The sequence below is a fragment of the Hesperophylax consimilis genome, chromosome 18 (genome assembly GCF_061612785.1).
Source record: "Hesperophylax consimilis isolate HC1 chromosome 18, BYU_Hcon_1.0, whole genome shotgun sequence".
Classification (NCBI taxonomy): domain Eukaryota; kingdom Metazoa; phylum Arthropoda; class Insecta; order Trichoptera; family Limnephilidae; genus Hesperophylax; species Hesperophylax consimilis.
The window spans coordinates 32,402,815-32,417,679 of NC_142853.1; the positions used below are offsets into that span (position 1 = coordinate 32,402,815).

General features: G+C 34.9%; 1 protein-coding gene across 1 annotated transcript in view; it reads left to right on the forward strand.

Annotated features, from left to right (window-relative positions):
- LOC149415673 (transmembrane protein 151B-like) overlaps window positions 1–14,865 on the forward strand; it is a 109,877-nt gene that overhangs the window by 71,975 nt on the left and 23,037 nt on the right. The window contains exon 5 of the mRNA XM_089642411.1: window positions 3,007–3,130. Coding sequence (XP_089498537.1) covers window positions 3,007–3,130 — 124 coding nt within the window. The remainder of the gene's footprint in view (window positions 1–3,006; window positions 3,131–14,865) is intronic.

Below are 14,865 nucleotides of genomic sequence, written 5' to 3' on the forward strand. Positions count from 1 at the left end.
TTATACGCATTCTATACGTACAATGAAATGTTTAATGATTTCTTTAATTGTTAAATAAATAAATCAGAATCCATAAATAAACAATATCTAACAATATAAAAAAATAATGAAATGTTGGATATCAAATAGTTAGACTAATCAATAAGAATGTCAAATTAGGAGTTATTAGCTGATACCCGGCGTTGGTCGACTTTTCTCTACGTTTTTACGTTTTTACGCAGTAAAATTAAAAATACGTTTATTTATTAGTAAGGGGGAAGGAGTAGAATGACTATGTTCCCACTGCCTTATGTGTTTTACTGCGTTTGATATTGAACTTTTTTATTAATTTATTTTATTCAAAATATTATTATTCTATTATCCGGCGTTGCTGGGGATTATACATAGGAGATAGACATATATCATCTATTGCACACTTTTCTGTAGGCCTTTTAAAGTAGTACAATATGTTGAAGTATCTCATAAGGTTTAGCCAGCGTTAGCAATGTAAGCCCCCAAAAATATATATTTTTTACGACTTGATTGCAAAACTTTTTTCTAGTTTATATACATATAATTTGTATTGTACATATATCATGTATTATATATATTAACCTACCGTGAGAAATTCTCTAAATGATAGTGAAAACCCTATGAAAATCCGTGGCATGGTTTAGAAGAACTAAGCGCACAAACAGATAGACGCGGATAGCGAATTTCTTTTATACTATTTAGACTATTTAGATCAGATGAAATATTGCATGAATTCAAAAATGTGTTTCATTTGAGTTAAGCCTGTGACAGACCACGCTATAAGCGCTCTGTATTTTCGTAGCTACCGTATGTGTCGCCTACTGTAATTCTAAGTTACTCTATTTTGAATTCCCACCTTGATAACACGAACGGCGGTTAAAATGATTTTAAAATTGCTTTTATTAATATTGTACGTTTAACGTGTTATTACATAATTTAAAGCACAATTTCTATACCTCAAGGTATATCAAATCAATTGGCCGAAATATTTATTACATAGCAAAATCTTTTTTGCCGCATTGAATTCGCGGAATGTTCGAGCAGAGTGCCTACCTAAAACCTTCCAGACTTCTGAAAGTATTCCTGAAACCTGAAAGCTGGGTTACCAATATAAAGAGAATGTACGCCGTACATATATAATAGTGTAACTACACAGTTATGACCAGTGGCGGTTCGTGGTCTGAATCATTGGGAGTTAAACATTAAAACAATTTTAAAAAGGAAAGAAAATTGGCTTTTTATGAGCAGCCTACCTTTTTCATTGTATATATAGAGTCATATCATTTTGAAAGACTGCAGATCTAGAAAACCGTTACAAAAAGAATAAGCACAATTATTTGTTTGGAATGTATAACAAGGTTAACTAGAAATTTCAACAATATTAAGTGTATTAAACTGTTATATTTTGCCTTTGTTAGAAGTCAAACATTACAATACTCATGTACAACCTATTCTAAGTTTTAAAATTGGTATTCCAGCAATTTAATTGAACTTCAACTCTTTTTTTTAATTAAATAAATATACTTTAATTTTCACTGATTTATGTAAAATTAAATGAAAGTATTTATTTATAAATTTTTAAATGATGCATTTGATGGTCTAGAATTTCTTGCATTAATAAACTTTCGTATTCCACTACGTAATACTAGAAGTCGGGATTTATTTCAGTGCAGAAATTCTGGTACTAACTACCATATGTATTCCTCATTACTCAGAACACTTATGGAGGGAAATAATTATACCGAGTTAGTGGACATCTTTAATTTATCACTTGACAAATACAAAAGATTGTCTCTGAGGCAGTTTAGTTATGTATTATAAATATGTACTGTATTAATATATAATGTTTACTATTCATATGTAAAAGCCCCTAAAAAGGACGTTAATAAAGTAATAAATAATAAATAAATTAAATTTAAAACTAATCGTAAAAATATCGTTAAATACCTGTACACTAGCGACTTGAAATAATACGTCCATTGAAAAATACATTTGTGATACAAATGTAAAAAAGTAGCAATGAATAAAGTTATTCTAATGAAAATAGAAGTTTACCTCATTAAAATCGGTGCACTAAATAATTATTGAAAATCAGAAATAAGTAAATAAACATGTAATCATTTACTTGATAAAAAATAAAGCAAATATTGAGATGCACGTAATGTTATAAAGAATTGTGACGGGACGTTCATTCGTACGGATAGGTGTTTTTACTACGGAGTAGTGGCGCGTTGTTTAAACTGTAGTAATATTATAATGCAAGTGAACCTTGTTTGCCGTAGTTATTCTTTGGGAGTTCTCTGCACATCCACACATCAGAGAAAACCGCCACTGGTTATAACCACGTATCGGCACAGAACGCATTGGGAAATATGAAAATTGCATCACTGCAACTTGCGATATCTGCAATGGTTATGCAAGTGTATGAACTTTCATTTCGGATTTAACGGTTTACAAAAGTTCGAAAGTGGTCGAATTCAGTGCTTTTTGCACCATGTATTTTCTCTGGGAATTCAGAAAGGATTTTTTAAAAGTGTAAAGTGAATGCTTTTTGGAATTAACGCCACACAGAGGCCATAACGAAAATAATTTCCCTCGGGGGTTATGTCATATTGTATCCGGGTCTTGATGAGATCAATGTTGTAGGAGGGAGGAAACACAGAGGCCGACAAATCATTTCACAGCCGAGATATTGAATTAGAATTTAAAAAATTAGAATTAGAAAGAGCCATAGATTCGACCCGCTATAACAATAGTCAACTGTATGTTGGACGAATTTTTGGCATATTTACCGACTATGCACCAGAGCCAAATGAATGAATGACGCTAGTTCTTCAGAGCATCTTCATATTTCTTTTAAAGATGTATTGAATTGTCATTGTCTCGAGTAGTTCGGTTACCCTTACATTCACTATTATTCCACAGTCTAAGACCTATGTTCAATACACCTTGTACGGTGTATTTATGAGTTCTGATTCTGTTCTCGTTTTCCAGAATTTGAAGACCAACGTTCTAGATTCTTCGCCCAACACGAGAGGTACGACATGTACATGGAGATGAGAGAGGGACTGGACCTGGTGGGAGTCAGCTCCTTCAAGGAGTACATGGTGGCCTACAGGTAACATATTATTTTTTTACATAATACGGAATTCCAGTCACTTCTTTATTTTGTGAATGTTCACCTTCTAACTTAAATAACAGATTTTTTTTACAAATGTCGGTATCATAGTTAAATGATTTTCAAACTTATTTACATTTTTCAACAAAACGCCAAAATTATGGAAATCTTATGGGGTACAAGTGACGTCACACGTACTTCGATTTTTTCGGTTAACAGTAAGGTCAGTACCACTCGGATCGGTATGAAATCAAACAATTTTAATATTTATGTACGGTAAAACTTCCTCGTTCCAATACTACTGCTGACGAGTTTTGTCCTCCGTTGAACTCCAATATTGTTTCACATAAATTATTTTGAATCCATCGCCCTCCGTTGAACTCGACCGTTTTTCGGCGATCTTGGTAAATACCTCCATATAGGTGAAATGGTAGTCATCTAGTGAATTTTGGGTTCGATAAATTCGGTACAGCTCCCCATTAATGTAGCAACAGTGCGTGTGCACAGATGCACTTTATTGACCTCCTCAGATGATTTGGAGATGTAGAGCGGATTGACTAAGAAAGGAGTGTCAGGAGAGTAGAGCATGACAAGTAAGCGAATGGAGAAATATAGCGAGGATGCCACAACAAGACATGGAACGACAGGGTTCACCAAAAACTTGAGTCAGAACAAAGAGAACCTAACAAATTATGATATTTTATTTTTTTTATCGGTGAAAAAACCGATAACATTCAAATATTTAATGGTGTGTTCTGACCTTTTTTGTTTCTAGTAGTAACTCAAAATTTTCGATCATAAAAATGTCTCTTTGTTGTAAAAATAAATAAATAAAATCTTTTGCGAAGGCTTTAGCTTTTTGTTAATTGCTATTTCTTATAGCTAACCAAATTAATATTTGTTTGAGTCAAGTAGATATTTTCTAAAACTAGTTTATTGAGAAAATAAGACATGCTGAAAAAAACATATTAACGCCAAAAACAAAGAACCCAATAACTAACATGCTTGTCAGAAGAGTTCGTTAAAGTTCGCTGATACTTTTGATCAAGAACTTCCGAATTAGTTTAATCGAGAGGTAAGGCTCTCGACTTTGAATCGAGAGGTAAGGCTCGATCGGCTAAAATCCCATCGTGCGCAAGTAAATTTTATTTGATGGATTTGTGTTATTTCACAATTTAAAATAATATATAGTATGCATGAGGCACGTTCCAGAGTGTACAATACGCTCAGTATCGCCGTGGTGTAAAACCCATTTAGAATTGAAATTTCATTAGTCGTGATCTGTATAGCAAGGTACTTCCTCCACCTTCCTCTCTCCATCTCCTTCCCTTCCCCACTACCTTCAGCCTCACAACATACCCCAATTGGGGATGCCATAGTCTCACTGGCTTTAGACGGTTGGGAGCAATTAGGACTCTTGTACCGTATTCATATTTAAAAAAATGAAATGCTATGTATAAAAATTATAAGTCAAGAAAATTAAATTTTATATTGTTTTTTTTTTCCATTTTTTCAATCTCTGGGACAATATTTTAAATATCTTAAAACGAAAAATACAAAAATATATTTTAATTAAAAATAGGCATTTGTTACTCAACCAACCAACAGACGTTCTCACAGTTTATGAATTTGATATCTGAAAAGTTTTTGTTTTGACTTGTACACTGCATTATAAAGTATACGAAACAACTCTATGAAAGCAATCGAAATTCCGCATTAATTTGACAGATAATTCAATATGTCCCACAGTTTGATTGTCCCATTTATGCACAACGTTATAGAATCGTCATGTTGCTTTATTTGCATTGAATTATTATACGCGCAACCGTTTGATTATTAGGAAGTCTGTTTATGTATGCTCTGTAAACATAGTAGGCAAGTACTATCAACTTCTGTCAATGACAAACACCTCTCCTGTTCTCGCGTCTCTCATTGCCCTTTGTCTATGGCGCAGGAATTTAAACGAGTAAAACACAATCCATCAGGATATATCTTCCCTTGTAGATTCACGACATGATTGCATGTTTGTCGGCTATAAAGATAAGTTGTAGCCACGTTCATCACATCATTTTAGTTTGTAAATAAAACTGTTTTAAAGTACTTTGAGTATTATTGACTCCGTGCAAAGAGAAGGAAACGTGAATATATACTTACTTTTATTATTTTTATTTCTTGCTAGAGTAATCCCGACGAGTTACAAAACTTATTGTAGGACGGAAGGAACTTCCAATACATAGGTGGGAGTTAATAGGTACAATTTTACATTGGTATTTTGATATCAAATAAGCTTTAATTAAAATTAATCGTGAGCCCGGGGCACGAAAACGGAAACCAAACTAGGTTAAACAGGTTACATTGGTTTGGTTTATAGGTTAGTTTTTTCATCGCTTTGTTGACTTTATATCACTTTTTAAAACAATAGAACCGATTGATTGATCTGCCCTGATGATGGACACTGCAATGCTGTCCGAAACGTTAGCTAAAGAAGGAGGTAGCGCAACACGGCATAATACCCCCAAAACAAATCACTATAATAGAACCTGTTGAATTGTCATTGTGTTGAGTTATCGTGGAACCTTCTGAAAGATCCGCTTAGATGCGTCGGACACTTGGTACATCAAATAGACTAACAAATAGTTGGGAGAGAAAAGAACCAAGTAGATGAAACGGGGGTGATTGGAAAGAAGAACGTTCCACGAAACGATCAAGTGAATTAAATTTTTGAGGACGATCATGTCAAAGGTCGGATATCCCAAACAAATTAATTACATTAGGTAATACATAGAAAACATTTTGTAATGTTCTCAAAAGTACTATCCTGTTAAATTCAAATTAATCAGTTTGTGGAAAGGATGTTCAATTACAATGTAAATATAAGTAAACATAATATTACGGATTATTATTATTATTATTATAGAAACACATAATCAAAAATAATGCTAAATCCGCATGCAACATTGAATATCAAATATTGATTGATATCATCGCCTAGTTATAAAGTATCTCTGGAAAAGAGCCATATTTTCAACACATATCTGAATCTATTTGTTGATTTGAAATTGTTGATATTACTTGGTGACGTGTTGAATATTTTGGGAACGATATACTCCAGGGATCGCATCAGGGTCCGTATCAATTGTTGTTTTAGTACAAGCATGCATTCATTCGTTGTGTACTTGTATTGTGATCATGTTCCACTTTCCTCTTATATGCAGAGTCAGATATATGTTGAATCATTATTTTGTGCCGTAACGAGGCCTGCACCGGCAACATAGTTCCAATACAACAATGAAAAGTTTCGTCTTTGTGAAAAATGAAAAATGTGTTGAACTAGTAATTCAACCATCGAACTTTATACTGATTGTAGGTAATTTAAATTAGTTTTGTAAGAATATATATAATAGTTCCACGGATTACACTTATATTCACAGGAACGAAACACATCCGTTTTGTACAATGTACAGTCTACCCATTATTGCCCTTAGCCTTTTACAAATTTTGTTTATTTGTATGTCCCATTTGAAGTTGCAATCGACAGTCACAACAAAATAAACTTATTCGTTTACCAGTTCAATACTATCGCACATGCAGTGAAGCAAAATGTTAAATAATGTTTAGTGTAATTCAAATCCATTCTCACAAAGTTTAGGTTCAGAGTCCATTGAGGGAATGAAATAAAAGAGAAAATCATAATAACAACATGACGTTTGTACAGCGAAGTTCTGTGTTATTTCATTATTTATTACTAGCCGACGTGATCCGGCGTTGTTTGGGGTTATCCTTAGGAGATAGACTTATACCACATGATACTTTTCTATAGGCCTGTTCAAGATATACAATTCCGTAAAATTATTTTCATATATCATATAAGGTTTAGCCAGCGTTAGCAATGCAGTGCCCGAAAATATATTTTTACGACTTGATTTCAAAACATCGACTTTTCTCTACTTTCTATAAGTATAATTTACACGTTGTATATATATACATAAATCTTCCGAAAGAAAATTTATAAAGGATAGTGAAAACCCTATCAAAATATGTTGCGTAGTTTATAAGAACTAAGCACACAAACAGACAGACACGGATATCTACTTTATTTTATACTATTTAGAGCTTTATTTCAAGTGTGCTTTTCTAAAATAAACTTTAAAATGATGTTTCGGTAACCCTATTCGGTTATCATGATATTAAAATTAAAATTGAAGAAACATTAAGAAAATTTAAATAACTCAGTCTTGGCACTCCTTGCCTCTTGACGTGGTCTTTTTTAATTGTTATTTAAAGTATTATCCCGTTAAATTACAATTAAGCAGTTTCTCAACAGGGTGTACATGTTCAATTACACTGTAAATATGTATACATTATATTATTACTAATTATAAATATACATAAGATATCTCGATTACTTACTCAAGTAAGTGATTTACTTGATCGTGCCATATCTTTCTCAGGCATCCCTGACTTTTTCTACGTACACATTTACTGACTGCTAGCTTCGCTTCTTTGGACAGTTTATTTTGTTAACGCCAACCGCGTTCAGTTCTCTATTAATGAGTTACTTGCACTTACCCTTATTTCAATATCTCTATCAGCCTTCCCATATCTCGTAAACATATATTTTTACGAGTATACACTTGCATATTAGTAAGATAAAATGACGTAATATTATGCAATAAGGAAAATACAGACAGACCTTAATATTACCATATCTTCGCATGAACAAATCGAATTCGTCAATCCCTCTTTTCATCAAATTTCCCATGTTGTTTTGGGCAGCAATGTGATATTTCAAGTAATGAACATGTTTTTTTGGGCGAATTATTCCTTCAACATTCCTGAAACTCTGATAGTCCTCCTTGCCAGTTTCGCTGCGATAAATTTAACATTATACCCTTTCGCTTCAGATAACGCCATAACGGTGAACAGGATGAAAATATGAAAAATATGCTCATTAATCACTGACTAGAAAAATAACCACTAGAAACGCCTTCCATGTAGATTTGAATGGAAACCAGTTTCGACACTAACTTCGTACGTATCTTTTGTTCAAGCGCATTTAGCACGCTCTCTGTCTCTTTTATACTGCCTGGCTCTTTTATACCGCAATAACATTTTACTGTCCGAGATGAAAATTTCATTATGATGATAAAACGAATTTCGGATAACGAAACACGCCCACTTCAGGCCGAATTACACCTGCCGAGTGCTCGGCCGAGTTACTCTTATAACTTATTGGAGACAAGCTGACGCGTACCCGGCGTTGTTGCTGGGAGTTATTCTCAGAAGATAGATATATACCATTACGGACTTTTCTGTTGGCCTTTATACTTATAATATACCATTCCGTAGTATATTATTTTGATGTATCTTATAAGGTTTAGCCAGCGTTAGCAATGTAAGCGCCCGAAAATATATTTTTAGTATAATTTACATGTTGTATATTTATAAACCTTTTGGAAGAAAATATCTAAACGATAGTGGAAAACCCCATCAAAATCTGTTGCGTAAAAAATCATTATTTTCGATTAATCTTTATAACGAATTAGTTTACATTACGATTACCAAAAAATATGTTTTAGGTAAATTGATGGTTTTTTATCGTTTCCCTTGAGTAGAATACAAATAAAAAATAATTACTTAATAAAAAGTATAAATATAAACTACAAAAAAAAATTTTTTTCAATTAAAATGAAATAACTGTAACGATACTGTAACTAAGATTATCTGTGACAGTTTCCCTTGACAAAATTTTTTGCTTTCTTATAAAATTGTTTACAAAATAAATAAAAACCACTTTTGTACTTGAAATTGGGCGTGTCTAGAATAATTTTATCAAGCAATTTTAATGCCTATTACCCATATTTATGACGATATAAGGCATACCAAGAATATATACATTTTTGGCTTGTAGTTTCCTCTTAAAGAAAGGATGGACCGCCAGACAACTCGGTTTTGGCACACATTCCTTGCCTGTTGACGTGGGTTTTTTTAATTGTTATTTAAAGTATTATCCCGTTAAACTACAATTAAGCAGTTTGTCAACAGGATGTACATGTTCAATTACACTTTAAATATGTATACATCATATTATTACTAATTATAAATATACATAAGATATCCAGATTACTTACTCAAGTAACTGATTTACTTGTTCGTGCCATGTCTTTCTCAAGCATCCCTGACTTTTTCTACCATACACATTTGCGACATATATTCTCCTCATTCTGCTTTACATGCCCAAACTATCTGAGCGTTCCTTTCTTATATTCACAACGCTTATATCAGCATTGCATTCTTTGTGGATCTCCACATTCCTCACACGAACATGCATGGTTTTACCACACAAACGAATCAGGGATCTCATTGATACAGCATTCAGCTTACTTTCATCGTTCCTTTGACAGTTCCATGCCTCACTGCCATAAAAAGGGTAGGTACCAGGACTCCATTGTGGACTGCTAGCTTCGCTTTTTTGGACAGTTAATTTTGTTAACGCCAACCGCGTTCATTTCTCTATTAATAGAGTTACCTGCACTTACGCTTATTTCAATATCTCTATCAGCCTTCCCATATCTCGTAAACATATATTTTTACGAGTATACACTTGCATATTAGTAAGATAAAATGACATAATATTATGCAATAAGGAAAATACAGACAGACCTTAATATTAACATATCTTCGCGTGAACAAATCGAATTCGTCAATCCCTCTTTTCATCAAATTTTCCGTGTTGTTTTGGGCAGCAATGTGATATTTCAAGTAATGAACATGTTTTTTTGGGTGAATTATTCCTTCAACATTCCTGAAACTCTGATAGTCCTCTTTGCCAGCATCACTGCTATAAATTTAACATTATACCCTTTCGCTTCAGATAACGCCATAACGGTGAACAGGATGAAAATATGAAAAATATACTCATTAATCACTGAATAGAAAAATAACCACTAGAAATGCCTTCCATGTAGATTTGAATGGAAACCAGTTTCGACACTAACTTCGTACGTATCTTTTGTTCAAACCCATTTAGCACGCTCTCTGTCTCTTTTATACTGCCTGGCTCTTTTATACCGCAATTACATTTTACTGACCAAGAAGAAAATTTCAGAAAAAATTGCAACAATAACATTTGGCTGTCATCAGTTGTTTTGTTTTGCTCTATCTAAAATTAATTTTTTACCATTCTTTTTTTGTTTTCTGGCAAAAAAAAAGTGTAGTGTGTTGTGCCTTGAGGTTTCTTCTCCCTCCTGATCTTCCAGGAGTCACTTTTCGCTGCTGATTTCCAGATATTTATAACCTTTTTTTACTTCTGTCATTTTCCATACTATTATTGTAGTTGTTTACTGTTGTGAATAATGGAGGAAGATTTCCCTCCTGGACCCCCTACAAAGCCCCCAGATCCCTCTCCAGACCCCCCAGACGGGGAAAATGGAGAAATTTCTGACAGTGATTCTGTCATTTTGACTTCTACTAAAAAAAGGAAATTTACTCCTTCTTCCCCAATAAAACTTGACTCTCCTTCGACTTCACAATCCCCACCAGCACTTTCTCAACTTCCTCCAACAAACTTTTATTCTCCTCATTCCCGTGGCCCATTCATAGTATACGCCCAAAAAACTGAGCAAGGAAAAACCATCCACCCTCTTGAATTTGGCAAATTCCTATCAAATAGCAAGAACCTTTCAATCAAGCCTGGAGGTGTAAAAGCCGAGGGTCGCTTCCGAATCTCCGTCGAATTCCTCTCAGGGTCAGCTGCCAACAGTTTCATCAAAAATATCTTCATTTCATCTAATTCAAAGTTCAAGGCATATATCCCTACTTTCAATGTCACTCGCATGGGCCTGGTCAGAGGTATCTCGACCGACCTGTCCATCGAAGAAATTCTGTCTTCACTTTCAACCCCCCAACACATTGGCAATCCCATAAAAGCCAGGAGGCTAAATTACAAGGACTCCTCTGAGGGTATAATTTCCTGGAAGCCCTCCCAATCTGTAGTTATCACCTTTGAAGGTCAATCTCTTCCCTCCCATATATATTTATTCTTCAACTCATTACCAGTTGAAATGTATACTTATCCCACCACTCAATGTTTCAATTGCTGCCGTTTTGGTCATACCAAAGCTGCATGCAGATCTCAACCCAGATGTTTTAAATGTGGAGAAAACCACGCAGCTGACCAATGTCCTTCTTCCTCCTCACCCAAATGTTTTAACTGCTCAGGCTCACATACAGCTATCAACACTTCTTGCCCAGAACAATCTCGCCAAAAAAATATAAAAATTTCTATGGCCTCTCAGAACTTGTCTTTTCTGCAGGCTTCTAAACTATTCCCGCCTGTCAAAAAATCATTTGCTGAGGCTTTATCCAGCAACTCCTCATCCAACCCTCTTCCCTCTTCTACAACAACTTCTTCTCGTTCAACTAAATTCACATACAAAAACGATATCTCTAAACCGGCTCCTGGATACGATCAGCAACAACACAACTCACTGCTCTTAAATCCCAATGGTTCACCTCTTTCAAATGCCACAAATGGGTGTGCAAATAATTATAATCCGTCCTCAATGAACTCTCTAAAACTTTCTGAAAAACTCTCCCAAGACAATTCTGCATTTATCCAAACTCTCATTATGCTTCTAATTGACCTTATTTCTTCTCAAACTAATCTACCGTCCAACGCTGCTACTATTATTTCCACATTAAAATCATTTATTCAAAATGACTCTTCAAGATTTCAAAATACTTCAGTGGAATAGCCGAAGTGCTATTTCTAACAAATCTGATCTCCTTAACCTATTAAATTCCAACTTTATTTCTTTGGCTGCTATCTCGGAGACTTGGTTTACTCCATCCACCCACTTTAATGTGGGAGGGTATTCCTGTCTCCGCGACGACCGCCCGGAAGGTTCGGGCGGCGGTGCTGCCCTTTTTATTAAGAAATCCATATCATTTTCCCCAATAAATAATATCAAACCCCCCAATGCTGACTTCCAAATGGTTGCAGCTAAAATAAAGGACACATCCTTTATTTCAGTCTATCTTCCCCCAACAGCCCACTTCAATAAACAAATTTGGTTGCAAATTGTAAGTCAACTAAGCCCTCCTTTCTTTATATTCGGCGATTTTAATGCCCATTCCCCCGTCTGGGGTTCTGCTTTCTCCGACCGAGATGGTCGAAGTGTGATGGATTTCCTAGATCAATCCAACCTTTTCCTTTTGAATGACGGATCTCCTACTAGGATCTCTCGCCCCAGCACAAACCCCAGTGCAGTGGATCTCTCGATATGTTCTACTAGTCTGGCTTCTCTCTCCTCTTGGGTGGTGTCCCCCGACCCTTGCTCCAGTGATCATTTCCCGATCACCATTACTTATCAAACTTCTTTCCAATCGGACAAGTCTCATATTTAGACAAAGATTAAAACGAAACACACCAAATGGGATGAATTTAACTCTCATTTGGACAAGTTCCTACTAAATTTACCCGACACCAATATATTTTCCGTCAAAGATGACTATAATAACTTCAAATCAATGCTCATAACTGCAATAAATAAATCAAATCCTCCCCCTAAAACTAAATCTCTTTTAAAAAAACTCCCTCCAACTCCCTGGTGGGATGAGGAATGTTCCAAAGTAGTAAGAATTCGGAAAGCTAAATCTCTTTCCTATCGTTACAATATGACTATGGAGAACTATCTTATATACAAAAACGCTGAATCCAATGCCAAAAGGGTATTGAGGTCAAAAAAAAGATCTGGGTGGTACAACTTCTGCAGTTCAGTATCTCCGAACACTCCAATTTCGGAAGTTTGGTCTATGATCCGAAGATTTCGATCCTCCTTCAGTTCACCATCTCCTCGAGCGTCTCATTCTAAATGGATAGATGAATTCTTGGACAAAATTGCCCCCCCTTCTGTACCTAACTTAGATGAAATAACGCCTATCTATAATACTCCTATGTCTAATCATTGGCTAGACTCTCCATTCACCTTAATTGAGCTAAAAAATTGTTTATCAATAGTCAAGGACTCATCTCCAGGCAGAGATGGTATACCTTACAGCATAATCAAAAATAGTAATGATAATGTTCTAAACCACTTCTTAAGCATCTTAAACAAAATCTTCCAGACTGGTATAATGCCTGATGACTGGAGTTGTCAAATAATCATCCCTATTTTAAAAACAAACAAATCACCAAATTCTGGATCCAACTACAGGCCGATCGCTCTTTCATCCACCCTCAGTAAACTTTATGAAAAATTAATTAAAAACCGATTAGAATTTTTTGTCGAGAGTAAACAGCTTCTCTCTCCATCTCAATTTGGATTTAGGAAAAAAAAATCCACTCAAGATAACCTTGCCATCATCAGCACTGATATTAATTTATCAATTTCTAAACAGGAAGTTTGTCTTGCCGTTTTTATAGATATAGAAGGCGCCTTTGACAATGTTTCCATCCCAATCCTGAAAAAAAAACTTCTAGGCCTTGGCCTTCCCCCCATGTTTGTCCAATCTATTATTAATCTATTTCTAGATAGAAAAATTTTCATTGAACTTCCAGATATTTCTCCTCAAAGTAGGTCTGTTTGGAAGGGTTTACCACAAGGCGATGTATTGTCCCCCTTACTGTATAATATATATACATATGATATGCATGTCACTATTCCCCCACAAGTAAAAGTTATTGAGTTCGCAGATGACATAGCTTTCTTCTTATCATCCAAAATCATCCCTCTCGCCGTCAAATATCTTAACGAAGCCATGAATGCCCTTTGCACATGGCTCACCTTAAATGGTTTTGAACTTTCAATCCAAAAGACTCAGTGTGTCACCTTCTCAAACCGCCATAAAAACCCCCCCGTTCAAATTTTATTTAAAAATTCTCCAATCCCCAACGCTTCTGAAGTAAAATTTTTGGGAGTAACATTTGATAGGAAACTTAAATGGTCTTCCCATATTAATAATTTAGTTACTAAATGCGAAAAAAATTTAAATATCATCAGATCCTTATCTGGCGTTTGGTGGGGAGCTCACCCTACCTGCATTAAGTTGCTTTACAACGCACTTATTCGAAGCCATCTTGACTATGCCTGCCCACTTTTTAGTACTGCCTCAAAAAATGTACTTGATAAATTAGACAAAATTCAATCTAAATCTTTGCGAATTATAACTGGAGCGATGCAATCGTCACCCATCAATTCCCTTCAAGTAGAATGTTCTGATCCTCCTCTTTATTTAAGGCGCCAACTATTTGCTGACAAATTTGTTCTTAAATGTTTAAATTCTAAATGTCATCAGGTTATCCCCAGCGTCTCGTTGTTCATTGACTCAACCCATTCATCTACAATCAGAGCTTCAACTAAACCTCTTCCTGACATCTGTAAAAATTTTAAGTCTCTCTCAGAGCTTCACATCATCCAAAATGATCTACTTCCCTTATACAAATTAAAATATAGTCACGTCACCCTATCCCCAACAATAATAGAAGGGATCGGAATCCTTAAAAGTCATTCCAATCTCCCGGCCCGAACTGTCAATAATATTTTCAATGACATTATTTCATCTAAATGGCCTAACTTTTCTCTTTTATTTACTGATGGATCCAAATCTCCCGACTCTCCTAACTGTGGTATAGGTATTAACGTTTACCACAATAATTCTAATGACAGAATATTTCATTCAATTTCAAATCAATTTTCAATATTTTCAGCCGAGTGCATTGCAATAATAGAATC